The sequence below is a fragment of the Aphelocoma coerulescens genome, chromosome 6 (assembly GCF_041296385.1).
Source record: "Aphelocoma coerulescens isolate FSJ_1873_10779 chromosome 6, UR_Acoe_1.0, whole genome shotgun sequence".
NCBI lineage: Eukaryota > Metazoa > Chordata > Aves > Passeriformes > Corvidae > Aphelocoma > Aphelocoma coerulescens.
This window is the reverse complement of record NC_091020.1, coordinates 25,242,214-25,269,418: the sequence shown is the minus strand read 5'-3', so window position 1 is coordinate 25,269,418 and position 27,205 is coordinate 25,242,214. Positions and strand designations below refer to the sequence as shown.

General features: G+C 39.4%; 1 protein-coding gene across 1 annotated transcript in view; it reads right to left on the bottom strand.

Moving 5' to 3' along the window:
* The window catches only part of CFAP58 (cilia and flagella associated protein 58), a 54,819-nt gene extending 34,860 nt beyond the window's left edge, over positions 1–19,959 (bottom strand). The window contains exons 1-9 of the mRNA XM_069020373.1: positions 19,666–19,959; positions 17,995–18,276; positions 13,565–13,701; positions 11,700–11,856; positions 9,472–9,666; positions 7,176–7,313; positions 4,892–5,051; positions 4,577–4,659; positions 3,256–3,447 (exon numbers count right to left, since the gene is read on the bottom strand). Coding sequence (XP_068876474.1) covers positions 3,256–3,447; positions 4,577–4,659; positions 4,892–5,051; positions 7,176–7,313; positions 9,472–9,666; positions 11,700–11,856; positions 13,565–13,701; positions 17,995–18,276; positions 19,666–19,959 — 1,638 coding nt within the window. The remainder of the gene's footprint in view (positions 1–3,255; positions 3,448–4,576; positions 4,660–4,891; positions 5,052–7,175; positions 7,314–9,471; positions 9,667–11,699; positions 11,857–13,564; positions 13,702–17,994; positions 18,277–19,665) is intronic.
* Between the last annotated feature and the right edge of the window lie 7,246 nt (positions 19,960–27,205).

The following is a 27,205-nucleotide window of genomic DNA, read 5'->3' as shown; positions in this document are numbered from 1 at the left end:
GCCATGAAAAAAAAGCTGAGGAATCATACGGACAAAATCCAGGAGAGAAGTCCATTTCCAAATGCAGTTCATATCCAGTTCTCCTGACTCCACTTTTGAAGGCAGAGGTTTGGGCTAAAATTCACATTTATATGTCAAAGCAGCAGAAGAAAAAAAATGTTTACATCAAATAATCAATAACTGCAAAGTTTGCAGTTTACAGTGTTGTCCCTTCCTCAGCAGTAAAGCCTTGGGTAGGCCTAACTATGGGGCAGGAACTTAAATAATTAAATATTCTACCAGGTACCTCCAACCAACTTTGAAGACAGGGGACAGCTAAATATTGAAAATTTTATTACAGAAGCAGGAATACAATTCCAGCACATTGTAGCTGACTTCAGGTGATCTCAGGAACTGCTTACGATGCAATACAAAAACACAGTCCCAGTTTATAACCTACTCCTGCCTTTTCCTTTGCTGTTTAAACAATCTGCCAATAGTGATAGCACAGAGAAGAAATCAATAAGGCATGTTTCTATCTGCACTACGGTGATCATAGGCTGGAGCAAGATTTGAAAGTAGGTCACTGCATTTGTAAGTGTTTTACTTGGTTTTGATACAATATAAGTGCAGTAAGATTGTGGACAAAGTTTTCTGAGTTGTGCTCACAGGCTGGATGCTGACTTTGCTTTTTCAGGAATGATTAAACCCAAATAATTCTTTCTTATAAATATAGAAAAGATACATGCAGTGTTTCACAACACAGCCCCATGGGAGGCTGAGCATTCTCAATATACCTGTTTAGTCCATAGGCACACTATACCTCTCAGATTTGGCAATGAGGGCCCAAAGCTAAGCAGAAAGGATTTGGTATTCACAGTTTTTCCTGTATCCTCATAGCTTTTTAATCTGTACACTTAACTATCATCTACTACTGGCTACCTGCTTAGTTCAATGAACCTACTCAGTATGTCCATAATGGTGCTATCTTTACTTGCTTATCCATTTTTAACCACTCCAGGAAGTACTGTCATGGCCCTAATGATGTGCCTATTGAACATCAGGTTTTCCAAAAGACTATGTGAATTTAAAAAAGGAAATATTTCTTTTCATTTTCCTGAATAGGTTGTTAACTGTAAACTTAACACTTTAAAAGGCTTTATTTGAAAAACGCCAACATATTAGAGACTGGTTTTGTGACCCCTCAGAAAACACAGAACAGTTCACATGGGACTGAAAGGTATATTCACTGCCTCCTTTTCAGCCTAAACCTTACACAGAGAAACCAAGATTTCATAATTTAAGAATTTCAATTCAAAATAGAAATATTCTGCTAACAGTTGTACTCAGTAATACATCCTACATAACAAAGACAAAAAGGTGCTTTTTCTTACTTGTGCTGGCTAATCTAGAAGTAAGACTATTCAACAAGTGACACTGACTTGAAAATAAGCAGTCAGCCAAGGCAGTAGTTAGAAGAGGAAGTCTGAATGCATGAATTCTTACCCCAAAAATATTTTACTGTTGTGTATATAACTTTGCTGACTCTGTTCAACAGTTAATAGTAAATGATGATTTTGAAAGATGAATTCTGCAGCTCTATAGAGTCTGTGCTGCTACAAATAGCCAGGCAGCCTTCAGAGCCAGTATGGCTACATCTTTGGGCTTAGATGGGTTTGGCTCTTTTCCAGCTGTTGTGCAGTTCCAAAGGTGGGCTGCAACCTCCTGCAAAACCAGCTTGGTGCAAAAGGTGATGGAAGAGCACTGACTGGCCATAGCCTTACTGCCCATCAGTAGCTCATTCCTCACCAGCTGTGAAATTACTCCTGTAGTTTTGCCGCAGCTTCTCAAGTCTGAATAGGTGAAACACTGAACCTAAATATTACCTATTTACATAATAATCCAGATCCTATGTCCTCCTACCCTCCATTTGGACTTGAAGGACAAGATCATTGTCTGACATACTCCTGTGCTCAGAACTGTTCTTGCTGCTCTTCACCTGTAACTGGAGTCAGGAACTGCCCCTTTGGTGAGCTCAGGAAGCCTGCAAGTCCTTTGGAAACTTGCAGTCACAATGCAGGCATAATTATACAAACAGCTCAAGTGTCATAAGCCATTTACTGAGCCTCTGCCTTATAAGAAGTGATAGAAAATTTACACCCAAAGTGGCAGGGGAAAAAAGGAAAAAGTAAGCAAGCAAACATTTGTCATTCTCATCCTCAAAATATTATGGGCAACCCCGAAGAGAATTAAAAGAAAGAGCCTTGTAGTTCTAAGTGTTATGAATTACTCACTGGCCCTAGTTTACAATGTTCTTAACTCATATCTACACTGTTAGAAATGCACTATGAGGGAAAGAAGCAAAATATGACTTTGCAACAAAGACAAATCTCACTTTTGTGGAATATTATTTACAAGGAAATGACAAGAGGTACTCCAGGCAATGGAGCATATACCATTCCAAAATGATTTAAAAGCCCCTGGCCACATGAACTTGGAAGGGTAATTTTACAGTGAAAAGATAGCAAATAACTTGTGAATTAAAATCACTTGAAAGCTAATCCCAGTAAATCAATGAGCTTCTTGGAGGGGTCTTCAATGTGATAGTCAGCAATTAATGGAACATGTTAAAATCATGTTCCTGATTTTACTCCATCAGGAATAAAGTTATACATAATAATGGGGAGCAGGCAACACAAATTTTATGCAGTATTTCTCTGCAGCTGCCTCTGGAAAATTTGTTTTGCAGAGTATCTTGAACATGCTGAGATGTTTTCACATACTGGAGTAATCCTTCAAAATGTTAAGTACCTTACAAAGATGTTGAGTACTGTTAGCTCTCATGGGGCCCAATTTTAGGACAGTGGTCATTTGCAAGATAAGGTCCTTTGCAGACAAGACAGAACAATCAAAGTGTAACTTCCAACAGCATAGGAGAGTTTCAACTGTGGGACTCACATATAAGAAGTTAAGAGGCCTTGGTTTGAACTCCAGCCCTAGCTTCATTTCCCAATTGATCACTGAATAAGAGCAATACATGGCTGGACACCAAGGCTCTCACAGAATTAATAAGTGTCTCTCCCATTGATAAGGTTTCCCTAGAGAGACCTGAAGCAGTAGCAGGCAACACACACTGATAACAAGAAATATTTGTAACTGTATGAAGACCACCAATCCAAGCTTTCTCCCACTGGCATGTTAGAAAATTAATGTATCATCGTTACAGTTTTGAGAGTAAGACAGGAAAGAACCATTTGCACAAAGAGCTGCTCCTACCTTCTCTTTGAGCTCACTCGTTTCATTGATGAAACTCTCTCTCTCCTTCTCCAACTGGTAAATAATCTTTCTTTGTTTCTGAGCTTCTATCTTATAACTTTGGATTTCTGCTTCCAAGTTCTGTTTTGACTGTTCATGGAGCTTTACCAAATCTATCTGCTTCTGAGTAGCATTTGTAGCCTTGATCAAGTTCTACAGGGAACAAAAAAGAATGAGTCTTGAGCTGAAAAGGCAACACTGTCACCACTATGACAAAAGCATGCCATTGTCAAAGTGGACTATGGACTTTTCAATGTTATTATCCCTTATCTAATTTGTTCAGTTGAAATACTTGAACCTCAAATTTGATTTAAAAAACAGAATCTCTAGCACAGCTGCTAAATAGGGCTTTTTCTGATTTGAAGTTAATACACTAGTGTCTGCATTACAAAAAAAAATTGACAGGATTGTTTACAAGTGGATGTAACTAATGACTGGAAAATTCTTACCAGCTTTAAGGCATTTGGATTGTACAGCATGCCAACAGCCAGTAACATTAATAATAAAGCCAAATACTCTTCCTTCTCATGTCTTAAATAGGAAGTTCAAGCTTGAAATTAGCCAAGCTTACTTTAAAATTTTGCATAAGGATTAAACAGAAAACATCAACATATCTTTACAAAATCAGTCTCCTGGTCCCACTTTAAAATTTTTTCCCTATACAAAACAAACATTTGTTACCTGTCAAATCAAAGCCTCTGCTAGATTCAAGACACAGGACAGTGAATCTACATCAAATAAAGCACGTCAGAAATCATCTCTTAGCATTGAATTTAGAAGACAACACTTCAGGAATGCCCATAAACATGAGATGCTATACTGCAGTACAAGATGCTGATGGGAAACAATCAGTATGAGAAGCAGACCTAAAAGCAAGGATTAAAACTCAAACAGCCTGCCAAGCTGCTACCCAGTGTATCTACATTCTGGTTTGTTCTTTCATTAGCAAAGACTTTGTTTGCCTACATTAATACTAAACTTCATAAGACAGAGAATGTCAAAGCACAGATGTAACGAAGTCTTCAGACACCAAATAATGGGTTTGCAGTTTGAACTCCCTGATAGTTCATATGTTAAAACTTAGAAATCTTCTGTGTTTTTATGGATACTAACACTATGACAGTGCACAGAGAAGAAGTAGTTTGTGCACCTGCTTAAGGAAGTCTGAAAGCTTCAACTTGACATTATGTATTCTACATTTCTGTGTTGCTATGAATGTTTAAGCTATGGACATTTCATTCTCAAGCTGTGAGGCTTATCAATATGACCAATGCAAACTCACCTGGTTTAGCATATCCCTTTCCCTCACGAGCCCATCTGTTGTTCTCTTGTCAATCTCTGCCTGCTTTTTGGCTGTCTCAAACTCTAGAGAAAAAGAGGAAAGAGAATAAATCCTGGCTTCAAATTGTACAGCTGTTAAAAAGCAGAAACAATTTAGTGGACTTTTTTAAAGCCTTGCCATTACATGACCAGTTCAATTAGCTGTGAATGGGTTTTACAACCCTAGGTATCAGCTGATGATGTTAATGCTTTTTTGGGTACCTAGAATAACTTCGAGAACTCAGAAAACAGATCCACCCACCTGTTAGGCACCTACCTTTCTCCAGTCTGATTATTTCATTTTTTAGCATGCTTTTTTCATGGTCTGCATCAACTTTTTGTTCCTCTGCAGTACGCAGCTTATTCTGGAGAACATCTCTCATCTTGCTCAGCTTTGAAATTTCGAGGCGCATCTGAGCTGCTTCATCCTCTGCCTCCTACAAAATAGCAACAAGGAAAGGGGAGAGAAAGCATCCACAGAAAGAAAGAAGATGCTTTTGATTTGGCATACACTTACTCCATGAAACTCAGGAAGAAAACATGTAGGTGCTGTGGGTCAGCTGCAGAAAAGTAACTAGCTAGCTGAACAGTATTTAAAATAATTTAAACAAAGCCAGCTTGGGAAATGAAAATGATCATCAAATCTTACACTTTAGGACTGAAGATGATCAATAAAGAACCTCCAGTTGCAAACCTCACACAGCACTACCCAATTAGTCCTGCAGATTAAACACAGGCAGCTCTATTTTCATTTTACATACTAGGCACAGTGACTATGATGAGAAAGATATCTGTAGTGTGGTCTGATTGCATGTCTCCAAATAGCCAGGTATGTGTTATCCCCATTCTTTTATAAGCTATGGCTCTAAAGAAAAAGCAAAATCTAGAGTCTATCTCATTTGCTATACAATAGAGGAAAAAATCATCAAAATACTGCATAGCTGGTTACTGGGAAACATAACCAATAATCACAACAGGAATCAGTCTTTTTCCTTTAAAGAAGTAAGTATAACTTCTTTGTATAATTCAGTGCCACTGTTAGGTTTTACAGCCATCACAGACTACAGTGTTCCTTCCACTTACAGCCTCATACACTGATTCTGTGAGATGGAGAATCCTGCTATGAAGTCTTCTCTGGGAGAATGGGAATCTCCTCAGTTCTTACTGACAATAACCTTCAAGAGGTTAAAGAATACTTTGACAATTCACATTGCCCAGCACTCAGCACACTGCAGGATGGTATTGCAGGCATAGTCCCGAAAAACTGCATCCCATATCATGACTCTTAAGGACTCTTAAGGAGCTTTAGCAGCTGGCTTAACTACTAATTGGGCAGTTATCTTCTGGTTTTTTGTTCCCAGAAGTCCATGTGCATGACTTTTTAAAGTTCCGTCAACTTTTCCTGAAATTAGGATAAGATCATAGAATCAAAATCCTCTGACACTCTGAAGTCCCAAGTGTAAGTCATATTTGTAAAGTTTTAAACAATGATGGTATTGGTGGAAGTAATGATAAAACTGGATAACCTGGAAAAGACAGTAATTTGTTTTTCAAATAGGTAAGAAAAACATCCTTTAGTTTGTCTAATAAATTACAACAGAAAAAAAGCTCCTACATTCCTCCATTAAGGATCTAAATCAGAATCATCTGTGTTGTATTAGTTGTGAACTGAGCTTTTAATCTGTCAGGGGTTAGTTTCTATCAGACTAACAGTATCTTTTGGCAAACAAGCTTTTTATTTAGGTGAATTAGTTATACTCGATAAAACTCAAGAAGATAATTATTTTCTACCTGAATTTTCTAATGTTTAGTGTTTTAACCCCAATGCTGACACAAAATGCAAGATATGGTAACTGGCATAATACCCTCCAACATCTATACATGACACTTTGTCACAAGGGCTCTCAAAGTACCCTAAAAAGAATATGCAGGAATCCTTTAATTCTTCCTCAACTGAAACTCAACAGCTTCTTAGTAAGATGACTCTTAAATAATGTGAAGTCAGGCAAAAAAAAATTTAATCTGAAAGTAAACACCATCTTGGTTACTTACATTTAACTTTCTCAACCAATACCTGGGGGGGGGGGAAGAAATTTTAGTGTTAAAAGCAATTGCCTTTGGTGGAAACTATCCAGGACACCACTGTTAAAATTTGTTACCATTTTTCAGTGGATTTTGGCAAAATTCAAATTATGTTAATCATTGTAAGAAAGTCCTTGCTCTTATTTGAAGATCCCAGGATTGAAAAAAGAGCCCATGTTTGTGACCACCTTTACAAAGAGAGTGCCTTGAGCATTTTAGTTCATGTGTTTTATGAAACAGCTCCTCCAAGACAAGTGCTACATTGTCAGGTGAGAGGATTGGACACTACCATGACCATGGTACTGCCATAGAAAGAATGGCATCCAGCATCAGCCAGATCTATTCCTAAAAACCACTCAAGTTTCGTCCAAAACTACCCATGGGGAACTATCCTGACAAGAACTGAAGTCATCCCTGTCCCAGGTGGTAAGATGTCATTGGAATGACACAGCTGGTAGGATGCACCTTCTGGAACCTACTTTCAGTTGTGCTGTCTTCTGACCGATGTCCTTCAGCACATCGTCAATCATTGCACTCTGCTGCTCACTCTCTTGCGTGAGCTTTTGATTTTTCATCTTCAACTGCTCAAGTTCCTTACCAGCATTTTCATTCAAGATCTGTTAAAGAATAATCCTATTAATGCTTTTAAATCTCATTACAATATCTACATATTCATGAAGACAGAACCTTCCTGCTACCCAAGAGCTAAAAGCTGCTGCAGATTGTTGTCTGCTTAAAAAACACTCTTCATTGCTGATGAAATTACTAATGTTAAATATATAATATTTCTCCATGTCATAATGACATGAAGAAATCGTAATTTCTAATGAATAACATCCAGTGTCTTTTTTTTTCTGGAAGCTTAGCAGGTCTCTATTGCAGGTGGTAGACAGGTATTTTACTTCTTGTTAGGCAACCATTTGGCAACCATCACATACTACAACTTGCTACAAACAATTACTGAAAATGAGTATGAGATTCAAATTACTTCAATCAGCAGAGGGCAGGGGAGCTCTGGTTTATGAGCAAGCATCCTACATTAATGTGCTGATAACATTTCTCTGGGTACATGGTTTGCTGAGACCAGGACAAAGCATTTTCCTCTTTAAATTGTCTTCAGACAAATGTCTGGAATAGTGGTTTTGTGGTTTCTATACAGAACATATATTTCAATACTGCAGCTACCAGCCTTATCTTCTGCTTGATGGAACTTTCCTTGCAGTTTTACAGATATAAATGAGGAAAAAACAACCATCATATTTTTTCACTCTTGATGAAGTCAATATATATTACACTCTTAAAAAGCATTAAAGGAAGAGAAGTAGAATCTAGTGTATAAACAAAGAATACTCTTTCTTGTATTGCAAATGTCAGGATAACACTGTTTTAGGCAATCCTTTATTGAAACTTGGACAGGGGTGCGATAAAGCTTATAGCAGCTGTTTAAAACCATTTTCAATGCCATGCAAGAAAGGATATTTTATTAGAAATTTTGAATAAAATAAGAGTAAGAATAATAATAATAAGAGCAGGCGTCACAACTACAATTCAGTTGAGACAATAACCTGATGAAATTGCACTAGCAGCTGTCACCTTTTGCAGATCTCTACCCTGACCCTTGCAGAGTTGGATAGCCTGTGTTTTGGACAGACTTCTAGCAAAAGACTATGCAGGAGCTTCACAGACACCTTCAAGCCAGCACAGGTAAGAAAGACAATGCAGAAGTCTGGTTAATTAGCCCACACACACAGCATTTTATGTGAACTCTTGGTTTCCAGGACAGTTTGGATAATTGAATGCCCCTAAAATCTACACTTTGAAAGGCTGAAAGAGACTATAAAAAGAAGAAAAAATGGAACAGAACCAGGAATTGTATATACAATGTGATTGCCCTGGCAGATGATGGAGCTGCCCTCAAAAGCTGCATCAAATCAGTGATAGTCACAGAAATAATCAAGTCTTCTCTGTATCTCTCTATGTTAAGTATTTTATTAAGACTTCGTGTTGACTAAAAATTGGCACAGACCTCTACCTTCACAATTTCAGGGACCAAAAGGAAAGAAAAAGCCATAAAAGTCATAAATTTACAAGATACATGCAACTCACAAGGAAGTTTCCCTTGAGCTAGGATTGGTTTACAGTGATGAGATCTCCCCTGCCATTTACTGAAATTGCTTCTGTGAGAGTTTCTCAAAGTCAGGGGAAATGGACTGAAAACCTGAAAATTCACACACTTGCAGAACACTATGTTAGGACACCTCCAGATAAAGTTTTTAGAAACAGAATGAGGAAAATCAATCAAAAAGGTTTATGAAGACAGTTCCTTGCCCTTTCACAGGCTTGAGAGGCAGATAAAAACTAATGTGAAAAAGAAGAAAGAAAGGGATGGAGGTAAAATAATTTTACCAATGCCACTAGACACAATCAATAGCAAAACTGGCAATATAGTCAGAAGTCCAACCTGGCAGTCTCCTGCTCCTATAGATCATCCATGCTCTTCACAGACTACGTCTCACTTGCTGTGATTTTTCAAGATGAACAGTATCATTGCAATCCACTACTGATTTCTGTGAGAAATCTATTTGAAATCTGTCAGCAAGCTTTACATACCTATTTATTAGTAAATTAATATTTATATAAAAATAAATGCTTATTAAAATTTAATAACTTAAAATAATCTCCCTCCCTCTCCCCTCAGGAAAATCCATTTTCTTCTTAATTACACATTTTACTCTAATCTTAGTCCTGATGAATACAGTGTGCCATGTACCCTACCTGCTGTTCTCTAAGATTATTTTCCATTTTCAGTTGTTCCTCTGTGTTGTTCTCTATTTGTTGCTGTAACTTCTGGATCTCAGCTTGCTTGTTATCCATTTCAGCTAGAAGATTTTTCAGTTCAGTCTCCATTTTTTCCTTCTTTCGTACCTCTCGTAATTCCTCGTTTTGACGCAGCTGGATGTCTTGCTGAAGCTATAATAATAGAGAAGAAAACAGTTTTAAATTCTGCTGCCTTTTACTCAGGAAAACAAGTCCTCTCACCTCTCTGACTATGCTTGATTTTAAAAACAAGAGCTTCTATATTACTGTAACCACCACTACATGCCAGATCTTCTCAGAAGTAATTATGCTTTCTAACGGTTAAACAAAAAGTTCTGCATGAGGGACCCTATTTATTGATGACAAAAATTTGTTAAGCACCAGTCAGTTCACCCACACAGAAGGGTCTGATACAGTTCAAACATAAAAGCATTCCTCTGAAGATGCAGTGGCACAAATGTCTTTACTGTTTTAAGTTACTTGCAAAGTGGTACTTTCCGAATGCAGCATTAAAATTAATTGGGGCTTGATGTTGTATTGCAAGGATTTTTATTTTTATTTTTCTCTCTGACTAGCAGAAACACTTATTACACTGATATTAAAGGAGAGATGTCAGACAAGTGCTCATTTCCACAACTGGTCTCAATCTTTCTGTTATCAAAGCTCCTATATGGGAACTCTGAAAGAGGAAATTTTTCTCATATTTAGTAGACTTTCTTGTGACTCTGCTCTCTCCCTCCACAAAAATCTGATGGAGCAGAATCAACAGAGAGGAGACACAGGGGGCTGATCCATATGGAAATATTCAGTTCAACCAGGGACCAGCAACAGAAAGATGTTCTTTGCTTAAGGATTCCTCCCCCTCTGAGCCCGATGATGAGAAGTTGCCAGAACTGACAGGGTCTTCAACAGGATCTTCAAAGAGACATTGTCATTTAAGCAGTCTGAAGGGGAGAATAATTTCACACCGGGAGAATGGGAGGTGATTACAAATGCTGTAACAATTCTGTAAATTTAAGGGTTGATGAAGTGAGTATCAGAAGATTAAGGCTGCCAATAGTCAACAAGTTTTGTTGTCAAGTCTTTTCTCCCATGCCCACAATGCTGTCAGAAAAACAAAGATTTTCTCTTCTAGTACATTCCCAGCCATCTGCTCTAGAAATAGAAACAATTTCTGTGCATGAAACCGAGACTGATCATTACTTTCCTATTTGTAATTACTAAAAAACTGAAAGCCAAATGCTCCTAACATTTCTCTGTTCTTTGTTTAAGTGTGACTTTCTACTCTTCCTTTCTCCTGATGTCTGGCTGCAGGTCCTATTTATATTCTGCTTTAAATTCTTTCATTGCTCATTATTATGCTTATATATTTGATGTATCAGATCAGAGTTCTGTATCCCATCTTCCATCCTTTTCTACTTTCCATTCAGTGGCTATTCCACTGATGCTCAGCCTTCTCTATCTCTAGCTGCTCCATACTTTTAAAGGAAGCCACATGTATTGATCACAAAGAACAACTGTCTACTCAGATGTTCAGAAAAACAGAAAGCCTAACTTAATGTAAAGCTGAGATGGAGTATGACTGCTCTCTACAGACACTTTTGTGGTGAAAAATTTAACCTTAAAGACAGTAATCCAGAATCAGTGTGAAGAAGAAAGTAGGAGGTCCCTAACCATAAAAAAGTGAGGATCTGAAAAAGCTTCCCATAAAGAAGAGGAGAGAAAATAACTTCATTAATTTTAAAGTCAGATTTTGATACATTCTTAAGAATGATGGTATTTCATCATATGGCAACCACTGGCAACAGCAAGGGACCAAGAATCTCCATGCCAGGTCTATGTTCTAAGTGTCTCTTTTGAGGCATAAGGATTTACAATACAGAAGACATCCCATCTCTTCAGTATGAAAGATGATTATGATTCACAAAAAGCAACCTTGGCCTCATTGGGGTATTGGGAACCTATGGAAGCAGCTGGTACATGACAATACACTTTGCAAAGTGCATGGACTGGAACTACAGAAAAATATGAAAGTCATTCACAGCAGAATCCTTTCACAGCACTCCTGAAAATGTTTGAGATGTGAAAGAACAGGTAGTAGTCTACTAGTCACTGGAGATCAATTGCAAGTGTGGAGAAAGGCTCAGGAAAAAGACAAAAATCACCATCTGGTGATCAGTACAGACCTGCAAAATGGATTCCTCTGCCTCATTTTTTGCCTTCTCTGTTTCCTGCTGCTGCTCTGTGATTTCAGTGAGACTTTGACGTAACTTCACAACTTCTGACAACAGTTGGTCTCGCTCCTCTGTTACCTCTTCTTGAAATCTTAGCAAATCCTCAACGCTGGAAGCAAGGAAATAATAGTCAAGCAGTGTCACAGGCCATTTCTGTTCTACCTCCTATGCCAGAGCAAGACTTTTGTAAGAAAGAGGAGTTTAATTCTTTTTTTCATTTTAAATTCCTCTGTATTAAGACTGATGATCAACTGAATTATATGCTCTATCTACTGTGATCAGAGTCACCACAAACCAAGTCAAAACTCTTTCTTGTATCACATCCTCATGGGTCTGAATAAACCTTCCATTTCCCAGAAAGATAACAGGGAACAAAATTCCTTCTTCTATAACCACAGCAAAATTAGTCAAGGACCAAAAATGTTACAATGTTGTAACCAGTCTCTCTGCAGCTCACTTGACTGGACACCTACTCTGGTTATGTCTTACAGTCACATAATGTAAAAATAAAACTGACTCTCTGTTTTGACAGATTTATAATACGAAAGGAAGTCTAAGCTGTAGGTACAAGCTCAATCTTAAAAAGCAGCCTTACTGTTCTAAAAGATTATAGAGTTTTCAAGGCTGAAATTGCAAAGGAGTTACTTAGTCTCATGGCCTTGTCACTGGACAGGGTATTTAACCACAGAACTGGAGGGAGAATAAATTGTAAGCTGGCTGGTCTCAGCAGCCTGGGCATAACAGGAAACATGAGTGAGGTGTTGGCAAAGTAACAGCTCCTGGCTCTTGCAGGAAAATGCAAAAATCAGCCAGAGAGAGAAGACTTTAAGGAGAGTTATACTAGGGGGAAGTTGAATGACAAAGCTTTTAGATCCAAGGAAACCTGTTAAACAGGTCCAGAACGTTTCAGGGAAAAAAGGCAAAGGAGTGGATTTCTCATGGACCCAGGAGGTTTATGTGCTGCCACATTCCTTGGAGGGGGAAGTGTCTGAGCATGCTGAAGACCTCGTTTTTGCAGCCTAGATACAAACAGCATGCAGGGACGAGCATGCCCCATACATATCCTGCATGCATATTATCAATAAATAACTTAAACAGAGTGAAAATTTCAAGCCATAATCAGGAGAGCTAACCATCAGCAATTTCAGTAGAAAGTGCATAGCTCACAGGATCAACACACTTAATCCCATCTTTGAGTTTAACTTAATGTTACAGCATAAGCAGTCTCTGAGGACCTGATTCTACCAACAGTAGATTCTGGAGAGCTTCTGAGCAGCTCCAGAGGATGATTATTATGTGCACAATGTAGTGGCTTAGAGGCTCCATCTCAGACTAGGCCCCTCTATGCATGTTTGGTTAAAAAAAGACCAACGTCATCTTGAAAGTGTATAAATATAAAATACAAACAAGAACACAGACAATGTTAATGCCTTATAACAAAGCTAGGAACCGAAGAGAAATCAAGCCTCCTGCCTTCTTGATTTATCTACTTGACCTTGCTGTTGTGAAATGTAAAAATGTTGACACGATCCTATTCTCAAAGTATGCTGAAGTGTTTGTCAGATAAAACAATATGACACATACTGAGAAAGTGCATAGTATTCATTTTATTTGATCTCTTAGCTTAATCCAATACTGAATGAACTCACTCAGAGCCTGATTCTGTACTTGCTCACTGCATAAACACACAGACAAATAAACGTGTATTCATGAGAAAAGGCAGAAAAGATCTGTTTTCCACTGTGTCTACATGGTTAAACAAGGTATAGAATGATAGAAAATCAGAGGGGCTTTCCCTCTCCCTGAGGAAAACTCACCTGTACTCCTGTCCAGCTCTTTCCTTCATTAAATTATTTAGGTGTAAAATTTCCTTTTTCAGTGAATTAATCATTTCCTTAGTTTTCTGTTCCCTATCATGGGCTTTATCCACCATTTTCCAGGCCTTTTCAAGCTCCTAGGAACAAAATCAAACAAAAGGCTTATTCCTTGCTAGGTTCAAATGAAGCTCCTACCATTTCTGGAATCCTGTGCTAAAAAAAATGCATACATTCAGCAAGTGACTGGACTGGAAGAAAAGCTCCTGAAGACTCAGTAAATAATGAAGACACTACCTTTACACTAGCAGTTCCTGAGCTTCAAATCACAGCATGATGCTCTTTTCGCAGCTGGCTCCTAGCAGAGTTCTGGACTTGATGGACTTGTACAGATTTGGACCCTAAGTGTGGCTGTGCAGTTCTACATTAGCACTAGGATCTCCCCAAGGAAAGCCAAATAGAAGCATCATTCTATCAGGCCATAATATCCCTTTCAACCCCTACTTGCATCATATGAAATTGGGGCAGGAAAAAAAATACTTTAAAAACCATCTCTTCAATGAAGAAAATAAAATAATTTCATTTTTATCAAATTGTTTACAGAAGTTCCTTATTGTAATTGACATTTCTGTTTCTGAAAAAAAACAACCCTATTTAACATTAAACTCTAAATTATGACATCTATGTTATGGTATATTGTTAATATACTTATTGAACCCTTAAAAATCAAATATGTGTACTATCTAGCTGTTTACTGCCTAAATTAAAAATTCAAACTATAGAACTAGCAGAAGTAACAGGCTACCAGATTTTGCTGAAAAGATAACACAAAGTATAACATCTGTAGCCTCTTCAAACTGCAAAGGGAATGCATTTCCATTTTATTTATTCAACTAGCTCAGCATATCCAAATTTGAGAAACCATCTGGAACTTAAATATCAGGAATTTTTGCTCTCCCTTTTTTTTTCCCACATACTAATAAAGAGTTAAACAATGGGCTTTCCTTGCTCAGAAATTCTGAAAATTACAGTCAATTAAACTCGCTACCTACAAACAGTATTTTCATTACTTAATAAATTACTTAGTCCAAAATGTAGGTTGAAAAATGTGCTTTTTCACTCATGTATCAAGCATATTTAAACAGTTTTATATATTCAAGTCAATTTTTATGTCATGCATTTTCGAGTTCTAATTCTCATTCAATGCAGCAATGATTTTACATAAAGTATTAAGTATTATCTAGTAAATTATAAGTTTTTCATTCATTAATATCTTGCACAAAAATGCTCAATTCTGAAATTTAAATAAATGCATATTAGGCTGAAATAATGGCATGAAGACACAGTGTATCATGTTGATGAGCAGAAAAGCATAAAATATAACTGTAAATAAACATGCTTCAGATTTGTCAACCAGTAAGAGGCAACCACCCTTTCTCTAGAAAAATGCAAATTGAAAATAAGATTAAAGCTGATTACTTAAATCAGAGCTTCCTGCTGGCTGATTAGACTGTGATTAAAATTGGTGAATTAAATCATTAAGATTGGAGTTTTGGGGAATAGAACTGGGGAATAAATTCAATACAGTCTCTGAAAGGTTTTAGTGGCTCCAGTGAATGTTTTGTTCTGATGAGTATTTGCAGCATTGATCACCTGAAGTCAATGGGGCCATTAACATAAGCACTGATTTCAGGTCACCCTAAGGTGTGCTTTTTGAACTTTATCTTTGGTATGTAAAAACTATTGTATTGAATTTGTATTGATAATACCAATTTTTATCAATGAAGTTGGGAGACACGGGTGACGGCCACGTTAATATGCAAAATCTAAATAAGAATTTGCTACAGACTTCAGCATCACCAAAACTGGGCTTCATTGTAGTTGCTTCTTGGTTGTGTCTTCTACTGTAAGAGTGGATCAATAGATCCTTTATTTTCAGAAGTAAAAAACAGCAAAATTTTGATGATGGGAGCCTTCAGAGAAGAAATATTCACATTGTTATTCAGTGTGAAAGACTGCAGTATGTCAGCAATACAGGGTGATTGCAGTACAAGATAGGTAGGTAATCCATGGCAGTCTGTTGCATAATTAAAGGAAGTACACTGGATGTTTGCTGTTAGAATCATTCAAAAATTTTTGGAGAAGTACTCAATTCTGGAACTTGTGAAGCAGAACTTATGAAGTGTGACTGCTTTACTTTACTTTCATTAAATACCCCAAAAGATCACATCAGTTTCATTGCTCAGAAACTGAGAATTAATGAAACGCTTTCTTATTATATTGGATTGATACGCCTGGAAATTGAAAATTGGGTAATTTCAAGCAGGGCAGTACAAGCTCCTATAAATTCCCCTTCCAGCGTTCTTCCAGTGCAGACTCGTGGATCAGTGTCCCAACCCATGAAAAACAGAACTGTATTCCCTTCACATTAGCTTGGCCCTTTGCTCCTTTGATACGACTGTAAACAGCAGATTGTTATGCCCAGTTTATTAAAACTACAAACCAGATCCTTTAACAGCCACCTGACAGTTAACAGCTATTGATTGTCACTGACCCACGTCCTGCCAGCCACTGATCTATGTGGTTAACCCCTACCCCATATAAACCCTTCTGATTACAAACAGGCTTCACATGGAGAAAAATTTTGCTTCCACAACTTTTATTTCTTACCCTAATGACCCATCAAGTCACCAAGATTTAGGGCCTTAATTTGGAAGAACTATATTTTTACAGGAACAGCCCCACCAGGATTCTTTTATTGTTTGTAGATAATTAAACTGTGGGACAGATTGTTTGATTTAGCACTGAAGACTATCATCTTGGCTACTTTAGCACTTGAACTTCCTTCAACACTTAGCTTGGACACATGAGAAACACATTTTTTAAATGTTAACAAAATTGTAGTGAAATACTACAGCTCTAATAGAACTTCCCTGCAGAAAGAAGAGTAATATAGAATATAAAGGGCTTACCAAGCAAAACCTCAGACAAGAAATGAACATTTTAAACAATATCCAAATAATTCCTGAACCTTTAAGAGAAAGACTAATTCTCATAACCAAACTGAAAAAGTATCAGCTGTATACTTGGCTCACAGCAACCACGAGAAATGAAATGTCACATGTTGTGCATTGCACATCATTTCTAACAGGATCATATTGTCAAGCAGCTTTTTCACTAGAAAACCACTTAATGGGTTCAATAGTAGGCGGTATGGTTAAGTCATACCCTGCCTGAGCTTCAAATTAGCTGCTGAAATTGGAAAGGCTTTTATTTTCCCAACATTTCCACTCCTCAGTTTTATGACATTCCTAAGACAGTGCCTCCTCAGTTTGGGAACATCTTGAAGGATCACCTCTCCTACTGTTCACACACAGAGTATTGCCATGTAACAGCAAAAAGGAAATTGTAAGGATCGTTGTGGTTCCTGACATTCATCTACCAGGTTTTGATTAGCAGCAGTGAAAATCAACAAGATTTTCTACGCTTTTCCTCCGCCTTGAGGAGGCTTTGGGCAGTACCACGGGTTTGCAAACCACAGCCATAGGATGACAGTGCTGCTATTTATATTTACTCTGAATGTATTTTCTTCATAATTCTAAGGACAAGAAACTTCATTTCAAAGAACTTCTATTTTTGTAGTGCTCAAAAATCACTCTGGATTGCTACACTGACTTTATTTTACTGGAACAAAACACTTTATTGTAAGGCATGGAGGTTTCTCAACTAAGTGCTAAATTAAAGCCTATCTAGCTATCACAAAGCTAAGTTTTTAAACCATCAGAATGAAAAAAGTTCCAAATACAGTCTTATGATCACTTGGCAGCTTTAGGTTTCTGACAGTCAAAATTCACTGAAAGCCTAAAATCATCAACTCTTTTTAGTGAGCCAAGCACTTTGATTTGACAGAGTTCAAATCAATAATACTAAGCAACACATCAGAGTAAATTGGTGAAATCACACTGAAATTATATATAGGATTCCTTTTCAAAGACACCGTGAAACATTTATTTATATAAGTTATCACTTCCCTGGCCTACAATCCATATTTCCACAAAAAGTAGATTTTTTATGTTCTGGCAACAGTAAACATCCAAGAAGCCCTGCAAAAGTATTAATGAATGAAAAAATGTACATTAAGCTGAAAATGTGTTGTTTTACAGAGAGAAAGCTTAAACAAAAACTGTTAGTGAGTACTTGAAAGCTGATGGAGTTGATCTAGTGCAAATAAAACACAGAATTTGACTGAAACCTGTAAAAATACCAGGCTGAGCAAAGCAAAGCAGAGGTTAAACAACTGGAGATGCCAGCTCTATGCTTAGTCCTCCAGCTAGTTCTCTACATAAAATCAAGTGTTCTTGTAGGTGCTTCTCTTATTACCATGTTTTTCATTAACAATTTCAGATCATACTTCACTCTATTCAAAACTTTACCGACTTCAATGATGATATCGTTTCCCCATCATCTTTAGTGAGTTTTGTGAGCACAGCTACTTTAGATGACTTCTCTACAAGCTCAGCACTCAGCTTCCTGCATTTCTCCATGAGATGCTTTTCATTTTCACGAGACTTCTTCATAATAGCAAGGAGCTTCTCATATTCGACACGGAATTTTTCCAGAGCTTCATCTCTATTCAGTATACTGATGAATTCTTGGGAGTCTTTTTCCAGTGCTTCAAATGCACTTTCTTCCAGATATAGTTTGTCAGACTTTTCCTGAGTGAAATAATCAACAAACAGGAGGAATTCAACATCTCACTTATGACCCAAGAATACAAAAAAGTAATAAACTGAGTGTATAACAGCTACTAAAAAATCATGAAAAAAAATTTCTTTAATAACAGTTCTTTTGCTAGCATATAATATGCATATTGTAGGCTATTTTTCAAACACATCTCCCCCAATTTTATTGAAATAACTTGTGCTTTACCAGCCAGAGTTCTTGTAATTGAGTCCCACAACTGCTTTAAAGATAAGTCTATAAAATACCATCATTGTGATAACGTTTGAATAATGCATCAACTACTGAGGAAACCCAGTATCTTAGCCCCAATTCTACCCAGTTCTCTACCCTCTAAACTCTGATTAGTTTATGATTTCTGTCCAGATAGTGCCAGAGACTTGCAGACAAGCACATCTCAAAGCTCCAGTAACACCAATGCAAGCCAGTCTTTCCTCTGTGGGAAATGCTATTGTTAAACCTTTCGCAGAAGACATTTTTGATCTAGCTCAGTTCTGATGCCAAATCCTGGCAAATGCACCTCTGAGGGGGTCTCACTAGGATAGGGAAGCAGCTCTCCTGTCAGCAGGAAACCTCAAGGTCACCTTTAACATTACAGCCCGAGCTCCGGCCAGCATAAAAGAACAATCCCAACTGTGAGCCGAAACTTAGCGCGTCTCCGCTTCAAACCTGCTCTGAGATTCACGGGTTTCTTCTCATTTCATCCTCCTCTCCAAACCACTGAATCACAAAATGGTTTGGCTTGGAAGGGGCCATAAAGATCATCTGAGTCCAACTCCCTGCCATGGACCTTCCACTAGACCAGGTTGCTCAGAGCTCCATCTAACCTGGCCTTGAACACTTCCAGGGATGGGACATTTGCAATTTCTCTGGGCAACCTGTGTCAGTGCCTCATCACCCTTGCAATAAAGAATTTTCTCCCAACATTTAATCTAAACCTACTCTCAGTTTGAATCCATTCCCCTCTGTCCTGTCCCCACTACACACTCTTGTGAAGTCCCTCTCCAGCTCTCTTGTAGGCTCCCTTCAAGTACTTCAGTCTTGATCTTGTTCGTGTTTCTGATTGTAAATAGAGTTGAAAGACGAGCAGTTACGAGTGGGGAGGCAGGCCGGGAACCACACCCACGATCTTAAACGTAGCAGCTGCTCCTAAAAGTGAAGAGTCACTGCTGCTTGCGTACAAGTAGCCTAATTGCTCCTATTTCAACGCAGGACATAACTGAGCTCTGCTCACACAGGTGGCACATAAACATGGTATATGGCTACAGATGATACACAGATGATGTTGTTGCTCTTATCCTGAGGCGCAGCCTTCGTCCTGTCCAGGGGACAGGAAGGGCAGGGAGGGACAGGTTACAGGTTACCTCAGCCATGCTGCTGTGGGGTGGGGGCGGCGGGCTCGGAGCGGCGGGTCGGTGGCGGTGGCGGTGGCGGTGGCGGTGCCGATGGCGGTGCCGGGGCCGTGGCGGTGGCGGTGCCGGGGGCAGGGGCGGTGCCGGGGCGGGGGCGGCCCGGGCCCGGGCCCGCGGCGGTGCCGAGGCCGCTGCTCGCAGCCGACGCCGCTGTGGTATCGCAGCAACGCCGGCGGCTGCGGGCGGGGCCGCCGTGAGCCCAGCGCCCAGCGGCTGCCTCGGGAGGCTCGCGGCCACCGCGTACATGGCCGTGGTCACCTCGCCGCGGAAGGGTGACTTGTCTTCTAAAAACCGTGTGTCTGTCTTGCTGCTGAAGGTCGGCCGTCGGGGGTTTTAACCAAGGACACCGAGGACTGTTTCCCCTGTGACCCAGAAGGCTCCCTGAGCAGAGCAGCTGAGGGCGGCCGGCAGGGTGGGCCAGCTCGATCACAGAATTGTTAGGGCTGGACGGACCTCTGGTGATCATCCGGTCCGACCGCCCTGCCGAGGCAGGGTCACCTGGAGCAGGTGACACAGAATGTGTCCAGGTGGGTTTTGACTGTCTCCACAGAGGCCAAACTCACGACCTCCCAGGGCAGCCTCTTCCAGTGCTTTGCCACCCTCTATAGAAAAAAATTTCTTTCTCATGTTGAAGTGAACGTCTTGTGGTTTGGTTTATGGCCATTGCTCCTCATCCTGTCACTGGGCACCACTGAAAAGAGCCTCGCACCATCCTCTCAACACCTGCCTTTGAGACATTTATATGCCTTGATGAGATCTCCTCTCAGTCTTCTCCAGACTGAACAGGCCCAGCTCCTGCAGTCTCTCATCATACAAGAGATGCTCCAGACCCATCACCATCTTTGTGGCCTCTGCTGGACCCTTTCCAGTAGCTTCTTGTGTTTCTTTACTGAGTCCACTCAAGGCACGGTCCTGTGGAAGACAGTTAACAGGGATTTGTGCAGTTTGAGGGCATAAATCATAGAACCACAGAATACATTGGGTTGGAAGGGACCTTAAAGATCATCTCATTCCAACCCCATTGCCATGGGCAGGGACACCTTCCACTAGACCAGGTTCTCAGAGCTCCATCCAGCCTGGGATGGAACACTTCTAGGGATGGGGAATCCACAGATTGTCTGGGCAACCTGTGCCAGTGCCTCACCACCCTCACAGTAAAGAATTTCTTCCTAACATCTGATCTAAATCTACCCTCGTTCAGTTTAAGGCCATTTCCCCTTGTCATGTCACTACATGCCAAATGGCATTTGGAGCCTGACTTCTGCCATGTCATTGTACTCAACTATTCACAGTAGCCTGTCCATGGATTGTGGATACAAAAATGCTGCTAGCAAGGATTTTCTTGCTATTTTTAAGTCCGTGAGAGACTTTTCTCTTTCACAGAGATAGTAGCAGAGTTCTGTAAACAATGAAACACCTGTAACCTTGAAAAGTCTTGTTTATAGTACAGTAGAAAAATATTTTGACAATGGAGGTTTTAGGATTCTAGCCAATCACCCCCAAGGGGTGGCTGATCCTTTGTCCAATTAGACTATGAAGAAAAAGGTCTATAAAAGAGTTTGTAAAATAATAAATAGATCAATCTTGCTGCACAATTCCTGTCTGCTGGATCTTCTCTCCTCCTCCCTACAGCTGCAGGACACGGTGATATACCCTAGGGCATTTTTAATAGTGGATGGTTTAGCACAGTCCATGGTGCAGGAAAAGGGAAGGCAGGACAGCAGCTCCGCTTCAGAGTTGTGCTCAAGAATCCGCTGCTGCTGTTCACTCTCAGCTAAGCCCTGAAATGGTGGGGTTTATCTCTCTAAGCACACAAAATTGTTCCATCTGATAGCTTTTCAGGGCAGGGAGTGTACTGTACCATGTATACACTCCCTAGCAGCATGAATGTTGGTTACCACCTTAGAGTACCACTTGAAACAAATAATGATGATGGAAAACTTTTTCTCTTGCTGGTTTAATGAAGCCTGAATTGTAGCAGTTCGTTTTACTGATTACGTGGCAAAATAGGCAGTTTCAAATGGGTGCTTTCAAATGCTCTGATTTTACCATTAGAACTGGAGAATAATAAGCATTTTATAATGTATTCTTTTTATGTATGACTTAATTTACAAAACCCTTTACACTGAAACATTCAATCATTTCAGTATAAACTTCTAATGAAAAAAAATCAATAAAGTTCCTTTTCTAAGTTTTGCACTCCTCTTTTTCCTCATTTTCTTTTGTACTGATGTTTCTTACATAATAAAATTACTATGAAGATGATTATGATAAATTCCTTGATTCTAGGATTTCAGTTCTCAAGAGGACCAAACTTCTAGACCTTTAAAATAAAGCAACTGCACATGTAATGAAATATCAAATGGTATGATTTTAACTTTGTGAGCAAAATACTGCTGGAGGAAGGGGACATGCTCAGAATTTTAAAAAATAATATTATATGATGAACAAAAAAACCCCCTTCAATTTACATCTCAAATATATAGCTTTGATTTTATTATACTGTTTCTTAAATCTTTAAAAGCAAAACAGGAGTGGAAACTCATGAAGGGAGGCACATGTTTGTGCTTGAAGGTAACAGCATAGATGTGTCCAAAAACTGTACTGATTTATTAAGACATTCCCATGAGCTTCCTGGTCTGGTTGAAAACCTGTTCACTGCCCAGGGTTGGACTAGAAGACCTTTAAAGGCCCCTCCCAACCCAAACTATTCTATGATTCTACTCTTACGTTTTTCAAACTCCTGGTGACCTGTGTCCTCTAAGACCATGTAAGGGTGACTGTATAGACTGGTCTTCATGACAACTTCCATTTGAGCTAAATTCATTCAAATTCTGCAAGTTCAGCCTTGTGGTAGCTGCACCTCTAACTATAGTGCAGACAGAGTGGGGTGAGTGTTCAGAGTCCGTGATAACTCATGCAAAAGCCCATATTTTTACAAAAAAAAATCACAAAACATCACAACTTGTAGCAGATAAGTTCAACCAAGACACAAATCTGTGACAAGACTCAAACATTCACATTGAATTAATTCTGCAACAAATTAAACAGCAAGCGAATGCCTCAACAGCTTCATAAACAAGGAGCTGCACTGACACTCAAGAGGACACCCAGGTTTCTGACCTCACCAAGAATTTACTTTAGCTCAGGACCAGCCACTTAAAATTCCCTGTACTTGAGATTCATCAGTGAACTGTAAATAACCAGATTTGCCATCCTGCAGTGGTGCTGTGTCTGTCATGGCTATAAATGATGTGCTCACGTCAGAGACAGAACCTCTGGACAAGGTGGAGCACTTCAAGTGGGATCACTGTTTGATTCTCCCTTTTAAGATGAGCGTATGTCCCCAGCTCTGCAAAAACCTTTCTACTAGTAAGAGCAAAAAACTCTAATGGCCACAGAAGAAAAAGAAAGTTACCTTGAATAAAAACAAATAAATCTCCACTAAGAGCAAGGACAAGCCAGACCTAGAAAGTTTCAGTTCATTGAAATTATTGTTATTTATTTCCCTGAATGTCTGACTTTGTTCAAGAGACACATGCACTTTATGGTAAATAAGCAGAATCACCTGTCTCACCAGCTGCATAAAAGTGAATTTTGCATCAGCAGGGTGTGTTGGTGTGCATGCAGAAAGGGTTATTAGAGAAGAAGTGTTTGCTCACTGATTTATTTGAGGTCACAACCCTTGCGCAGTTATTGAAGGCATGTTTTAAACTGTAGTGGCATGAAAATGATAAGCCATTACTTCCCGAATGTAAGGATTTATGGGCTACTGCAGAGATATAAATAATAAAATAAGATCTCATCATAAGATGACCCAGGAGTATGTAAGCCATTTGGGGCAGGGACCATGACAGTACGTGTCTTCTGGAAAGTGTAAAAGGAACCTCGTGGCCTTTGGCCGGTAAGGATAGGATGAATATTGATAAAGGAAAGCGCGGGGGTTGAAGTGATTCCTCCCAGTCCCGCTGCTGTCAGGAGGTGTCGGGAGGCGGCAGCACCGCACCGCGGCCGTGTCTGCTGAACCGACCCGCACCGCGCTCCGGCCCAGAGCCGGCCTACAAACATCCCGTAATACACGGGGATCCAATGGGGCGGTGAACGCGGGCTCCTGCATGACCTCTACCTTTGAATCCGGGATTGCCCCGTTTACTCAGATAACATCATCAGTTGAAAATTTCCACTAAGGAAAGCAAAATTTATCTACCGATTTGCTAATATTAAATTATTGTTTGATATCTATTACAAATGTATCACATAAGTATTGCTTAATCTAACTGCAAGTCTTGTAATTTTCCCAGTGGTATGGAAATGCAGCAGAGCCTCATGGCCTCAAAGAGCTGAGATGCTTCAGGCACTGTCACTGAGCTGACATCCTGGGACGTACCCTGGAAACTAGATTGCCTTCTCAGAGTTGCAGCAGTCTTACAGTATTAAAAGGAACAAGAGCTTACTGAAAATGCTTCTTTTTTTCCAGTGACAAGGAAATGCTATATGGTTCTCAATTACTTAATTATATAACTGATATTTTTACTATATTCTTTTTTAATGTCCTCTCTGCCTGTTCTTTTCAAACTTAATGATCGTTTTATATCAAGAACGGTTTTTCAGTTTAAATTGGATTGAGACTTTCTACTTTGTTCATAAAGATGATGCAACAGATCTCAAATAACAGTAACCTTTGATCATGTTTGGCACTAGACTTGAGCCAATGATCTCAAGAGAGGAAACATTACCATTTTCATAAGAAGTTAAATCATGGCAATGTTTCAATTAATAGAAACACCCAAATAAAGAGCTTGGTTAGTTCTGAGAAGCTAGAGCTGCCAAGTGGTCTGTGTGTAATGTACAATTACATGCTCTACATAAAAAATAAAATAGATGAGAGTTATGGAAAGTAACTAAAATTAATTCAATAATCCTGAAACTAAGTTGAACTTGCTATTCCCCAGTATGGTTTGAAAGTGCAGAACAGATTTCCATCTCAGTTTTTCCTCCCTGTGGCCTGCCATGCTTGTTAGAAAATTCCTCTCTTTTACCTTTCTCCAAGCCAAACACAGGGATTCTCCAAGACTGCTGGATGAAAGCAATGCTCTGCAGATCCCCCTCACCATCACTGCCCACTGTGGGCTCTTACCATCACCAGTGTTATGGTTTATGCTACAAATCTGGCCTTCAGCTTTAGAGAATGAGATGGGGGAACTTTTCTTCCTATATATGTGAAGGAATGGTCCGATAGAAGTAACCCTGCCCGTCCTGGTTGCCCAGCATCATTAATCACTGGAGAGGCTATAAAGGAAAGCCTACAAGGTAACATAAATACACTTGGCCCTGCAGAGCTCTTAGGTTTCTTCAATCAATTATTCCCATTACCTGCCTACCAGTTCTGAGCCATGGCTGTCTTCCCAATCAGGAACATTTGGGTCTATTTAAAAATGAGCTTCAAATACATATAGAGTCATTGTGAGCTCATTAGCTTTCCAACAGCCTTTTGGTTCCAGCAGCAGAATCCAGGCCCTAATATCATACTCCTGTTCCTCTCACATTGTATTCTTCAGCCTTTTTATTCTCAACCACCAAGTCTTTCCCTACATGAAAAAATTTGTCTGCATCTTTCACTATTTGACACCTGACTCCTCTGGTAGGAAGAGGCTTTTAGAAAAAAAATCCTAATACCCAGAAAAGACTGGAGAAATCACAGAGATTTAAGATGTTTATAAGGTCAGGTGTAAGGGGATAGATGAGGACACCATATAGTGAACTGTGAGGAGGTGATCCTGTGTCCCAGCACATGTCCTTGCACGATATCCAGGAGGTGTGGAACATCCATGGGTAGGAGTACCCCACTCCCTTCTCCCCTTGATCTGCTTCTGCTGTGCCTGTTAAGGCACTGTCCTGCTGCAGTCTGCTTCAGGCTTACACAAGGCTGGGCCCCAGCAAGGCCTGACAAGTCTAAGATTATCACTCCTGCTTTCTCTGTGTGAAGTGTTAGTGTAATCCCTCTGTGCACTCCAGGCTGGCAGTTGTCTCCTGTATTCTTCGATTTTTTTATTTACTGTTTCTAAGAGTTTGCAGAACTATTGATGGTTTTGTAATGAATTAGAAATACTAGTGGAAAGAATAAGTTCTCAATCTTCTAACATGTCTGAAGGCAGCTGAGAAAGGTATCTAAAACTTGACCCTCAGCCCAAATCTTGCTTTTGTCCTGCCCCTGCTGATGGGATCTTAAGAGTCCATTTTAGAAATAATATTATTATATCTAATTTCTGCTGCAGTAGTAGCCATGTCACAGTGCCACAGGGTAAGTCCCAGTGTGTGAAGAACTATGGTACTGTTACTCCACTGCTTGCAGCTTCAGGTCCTGCACAGCATGTGAGTAAGGTTAGCGGAGCTTGGCTCATTATCAAATAAATTACTACCTTTAGCAAGATAATGATCTCAAGCCTTCTGCAGTGCAGCAATACTCAAACAATGAATCATGTCCTAGAGTTATCAGGATATGTGCTTCTAGCTTTCGCTCTTTCAGACTGCTGAGCTGCATCAAAAACCCCCTAACACAAATCAAATGAATGTGTCTTGGTTTGAGTTTTCCATTTACATGTATTGTATTGTTATCATAATTTTATACTATCCTAGGTGGCACAGAAAGTAGATCCTGAATCTAGGATGGTGGATATGTAATATAATCTGTTGAGATGTGAGCCTTCCTGTGAAAAATGTTCAGGTCTTTCCCTGTATCCCAGAGAAATTTTGCAGATACACACAAATCATAGCCACTGTAAACTATAGTGATTTGTATTGTCCACTGTGTATATCCATATAGATACACATTCAGAATCAGTAATTACTACCTTATTGGGCTTTATGTGAGTGATATTTAATAGACATTTTCCTCTGGCTTAGGTGATGAATAGCTGTGATCCTGGCAAAGGAGCTGCTTTCTCTCCTCCAGCTGCTGTGAAGTTCCCAGGGGAAATAAACAATGCACCAGACAGGCTGGGTCCTGCAGCAGAGAAGCAGGGAGATTCCAGTACTGCTCTTGCTAGAGATATTTCCATAGATATGGGCATATGAGGAAGGAATGTACTAATAACACCCAGGTTACTAATAAAACTGAATAAATTTGATTCAGACACTGAGGAAATAATACCTGTATACACAAATTTACAAACACAAACCCTTTGAATAACACTTAAACTGTTATTTAATTCGACAAGCACTTCAGGAAATACAAAGAATAGGATGATTTAACAGTCCCAGTTATCACTCATAAGCTAGCCAGCCTCAGAACAAATCTGTGCCACCACATCTGCCTGGTGTCCCCCTGATAGCACAAAGTCTTAGTGCACCATAAAACGCAGATTGTCTCCCACCACCGCACATGTTCACCATCTGAGCTTAAAAAAAAAATCAAAGCAGTGGTGGTGGAGAACATGCAACATGCCAGAGCAGTAATAATATAAACCCATTGTTGCAATGCTGTGGAGAGAGG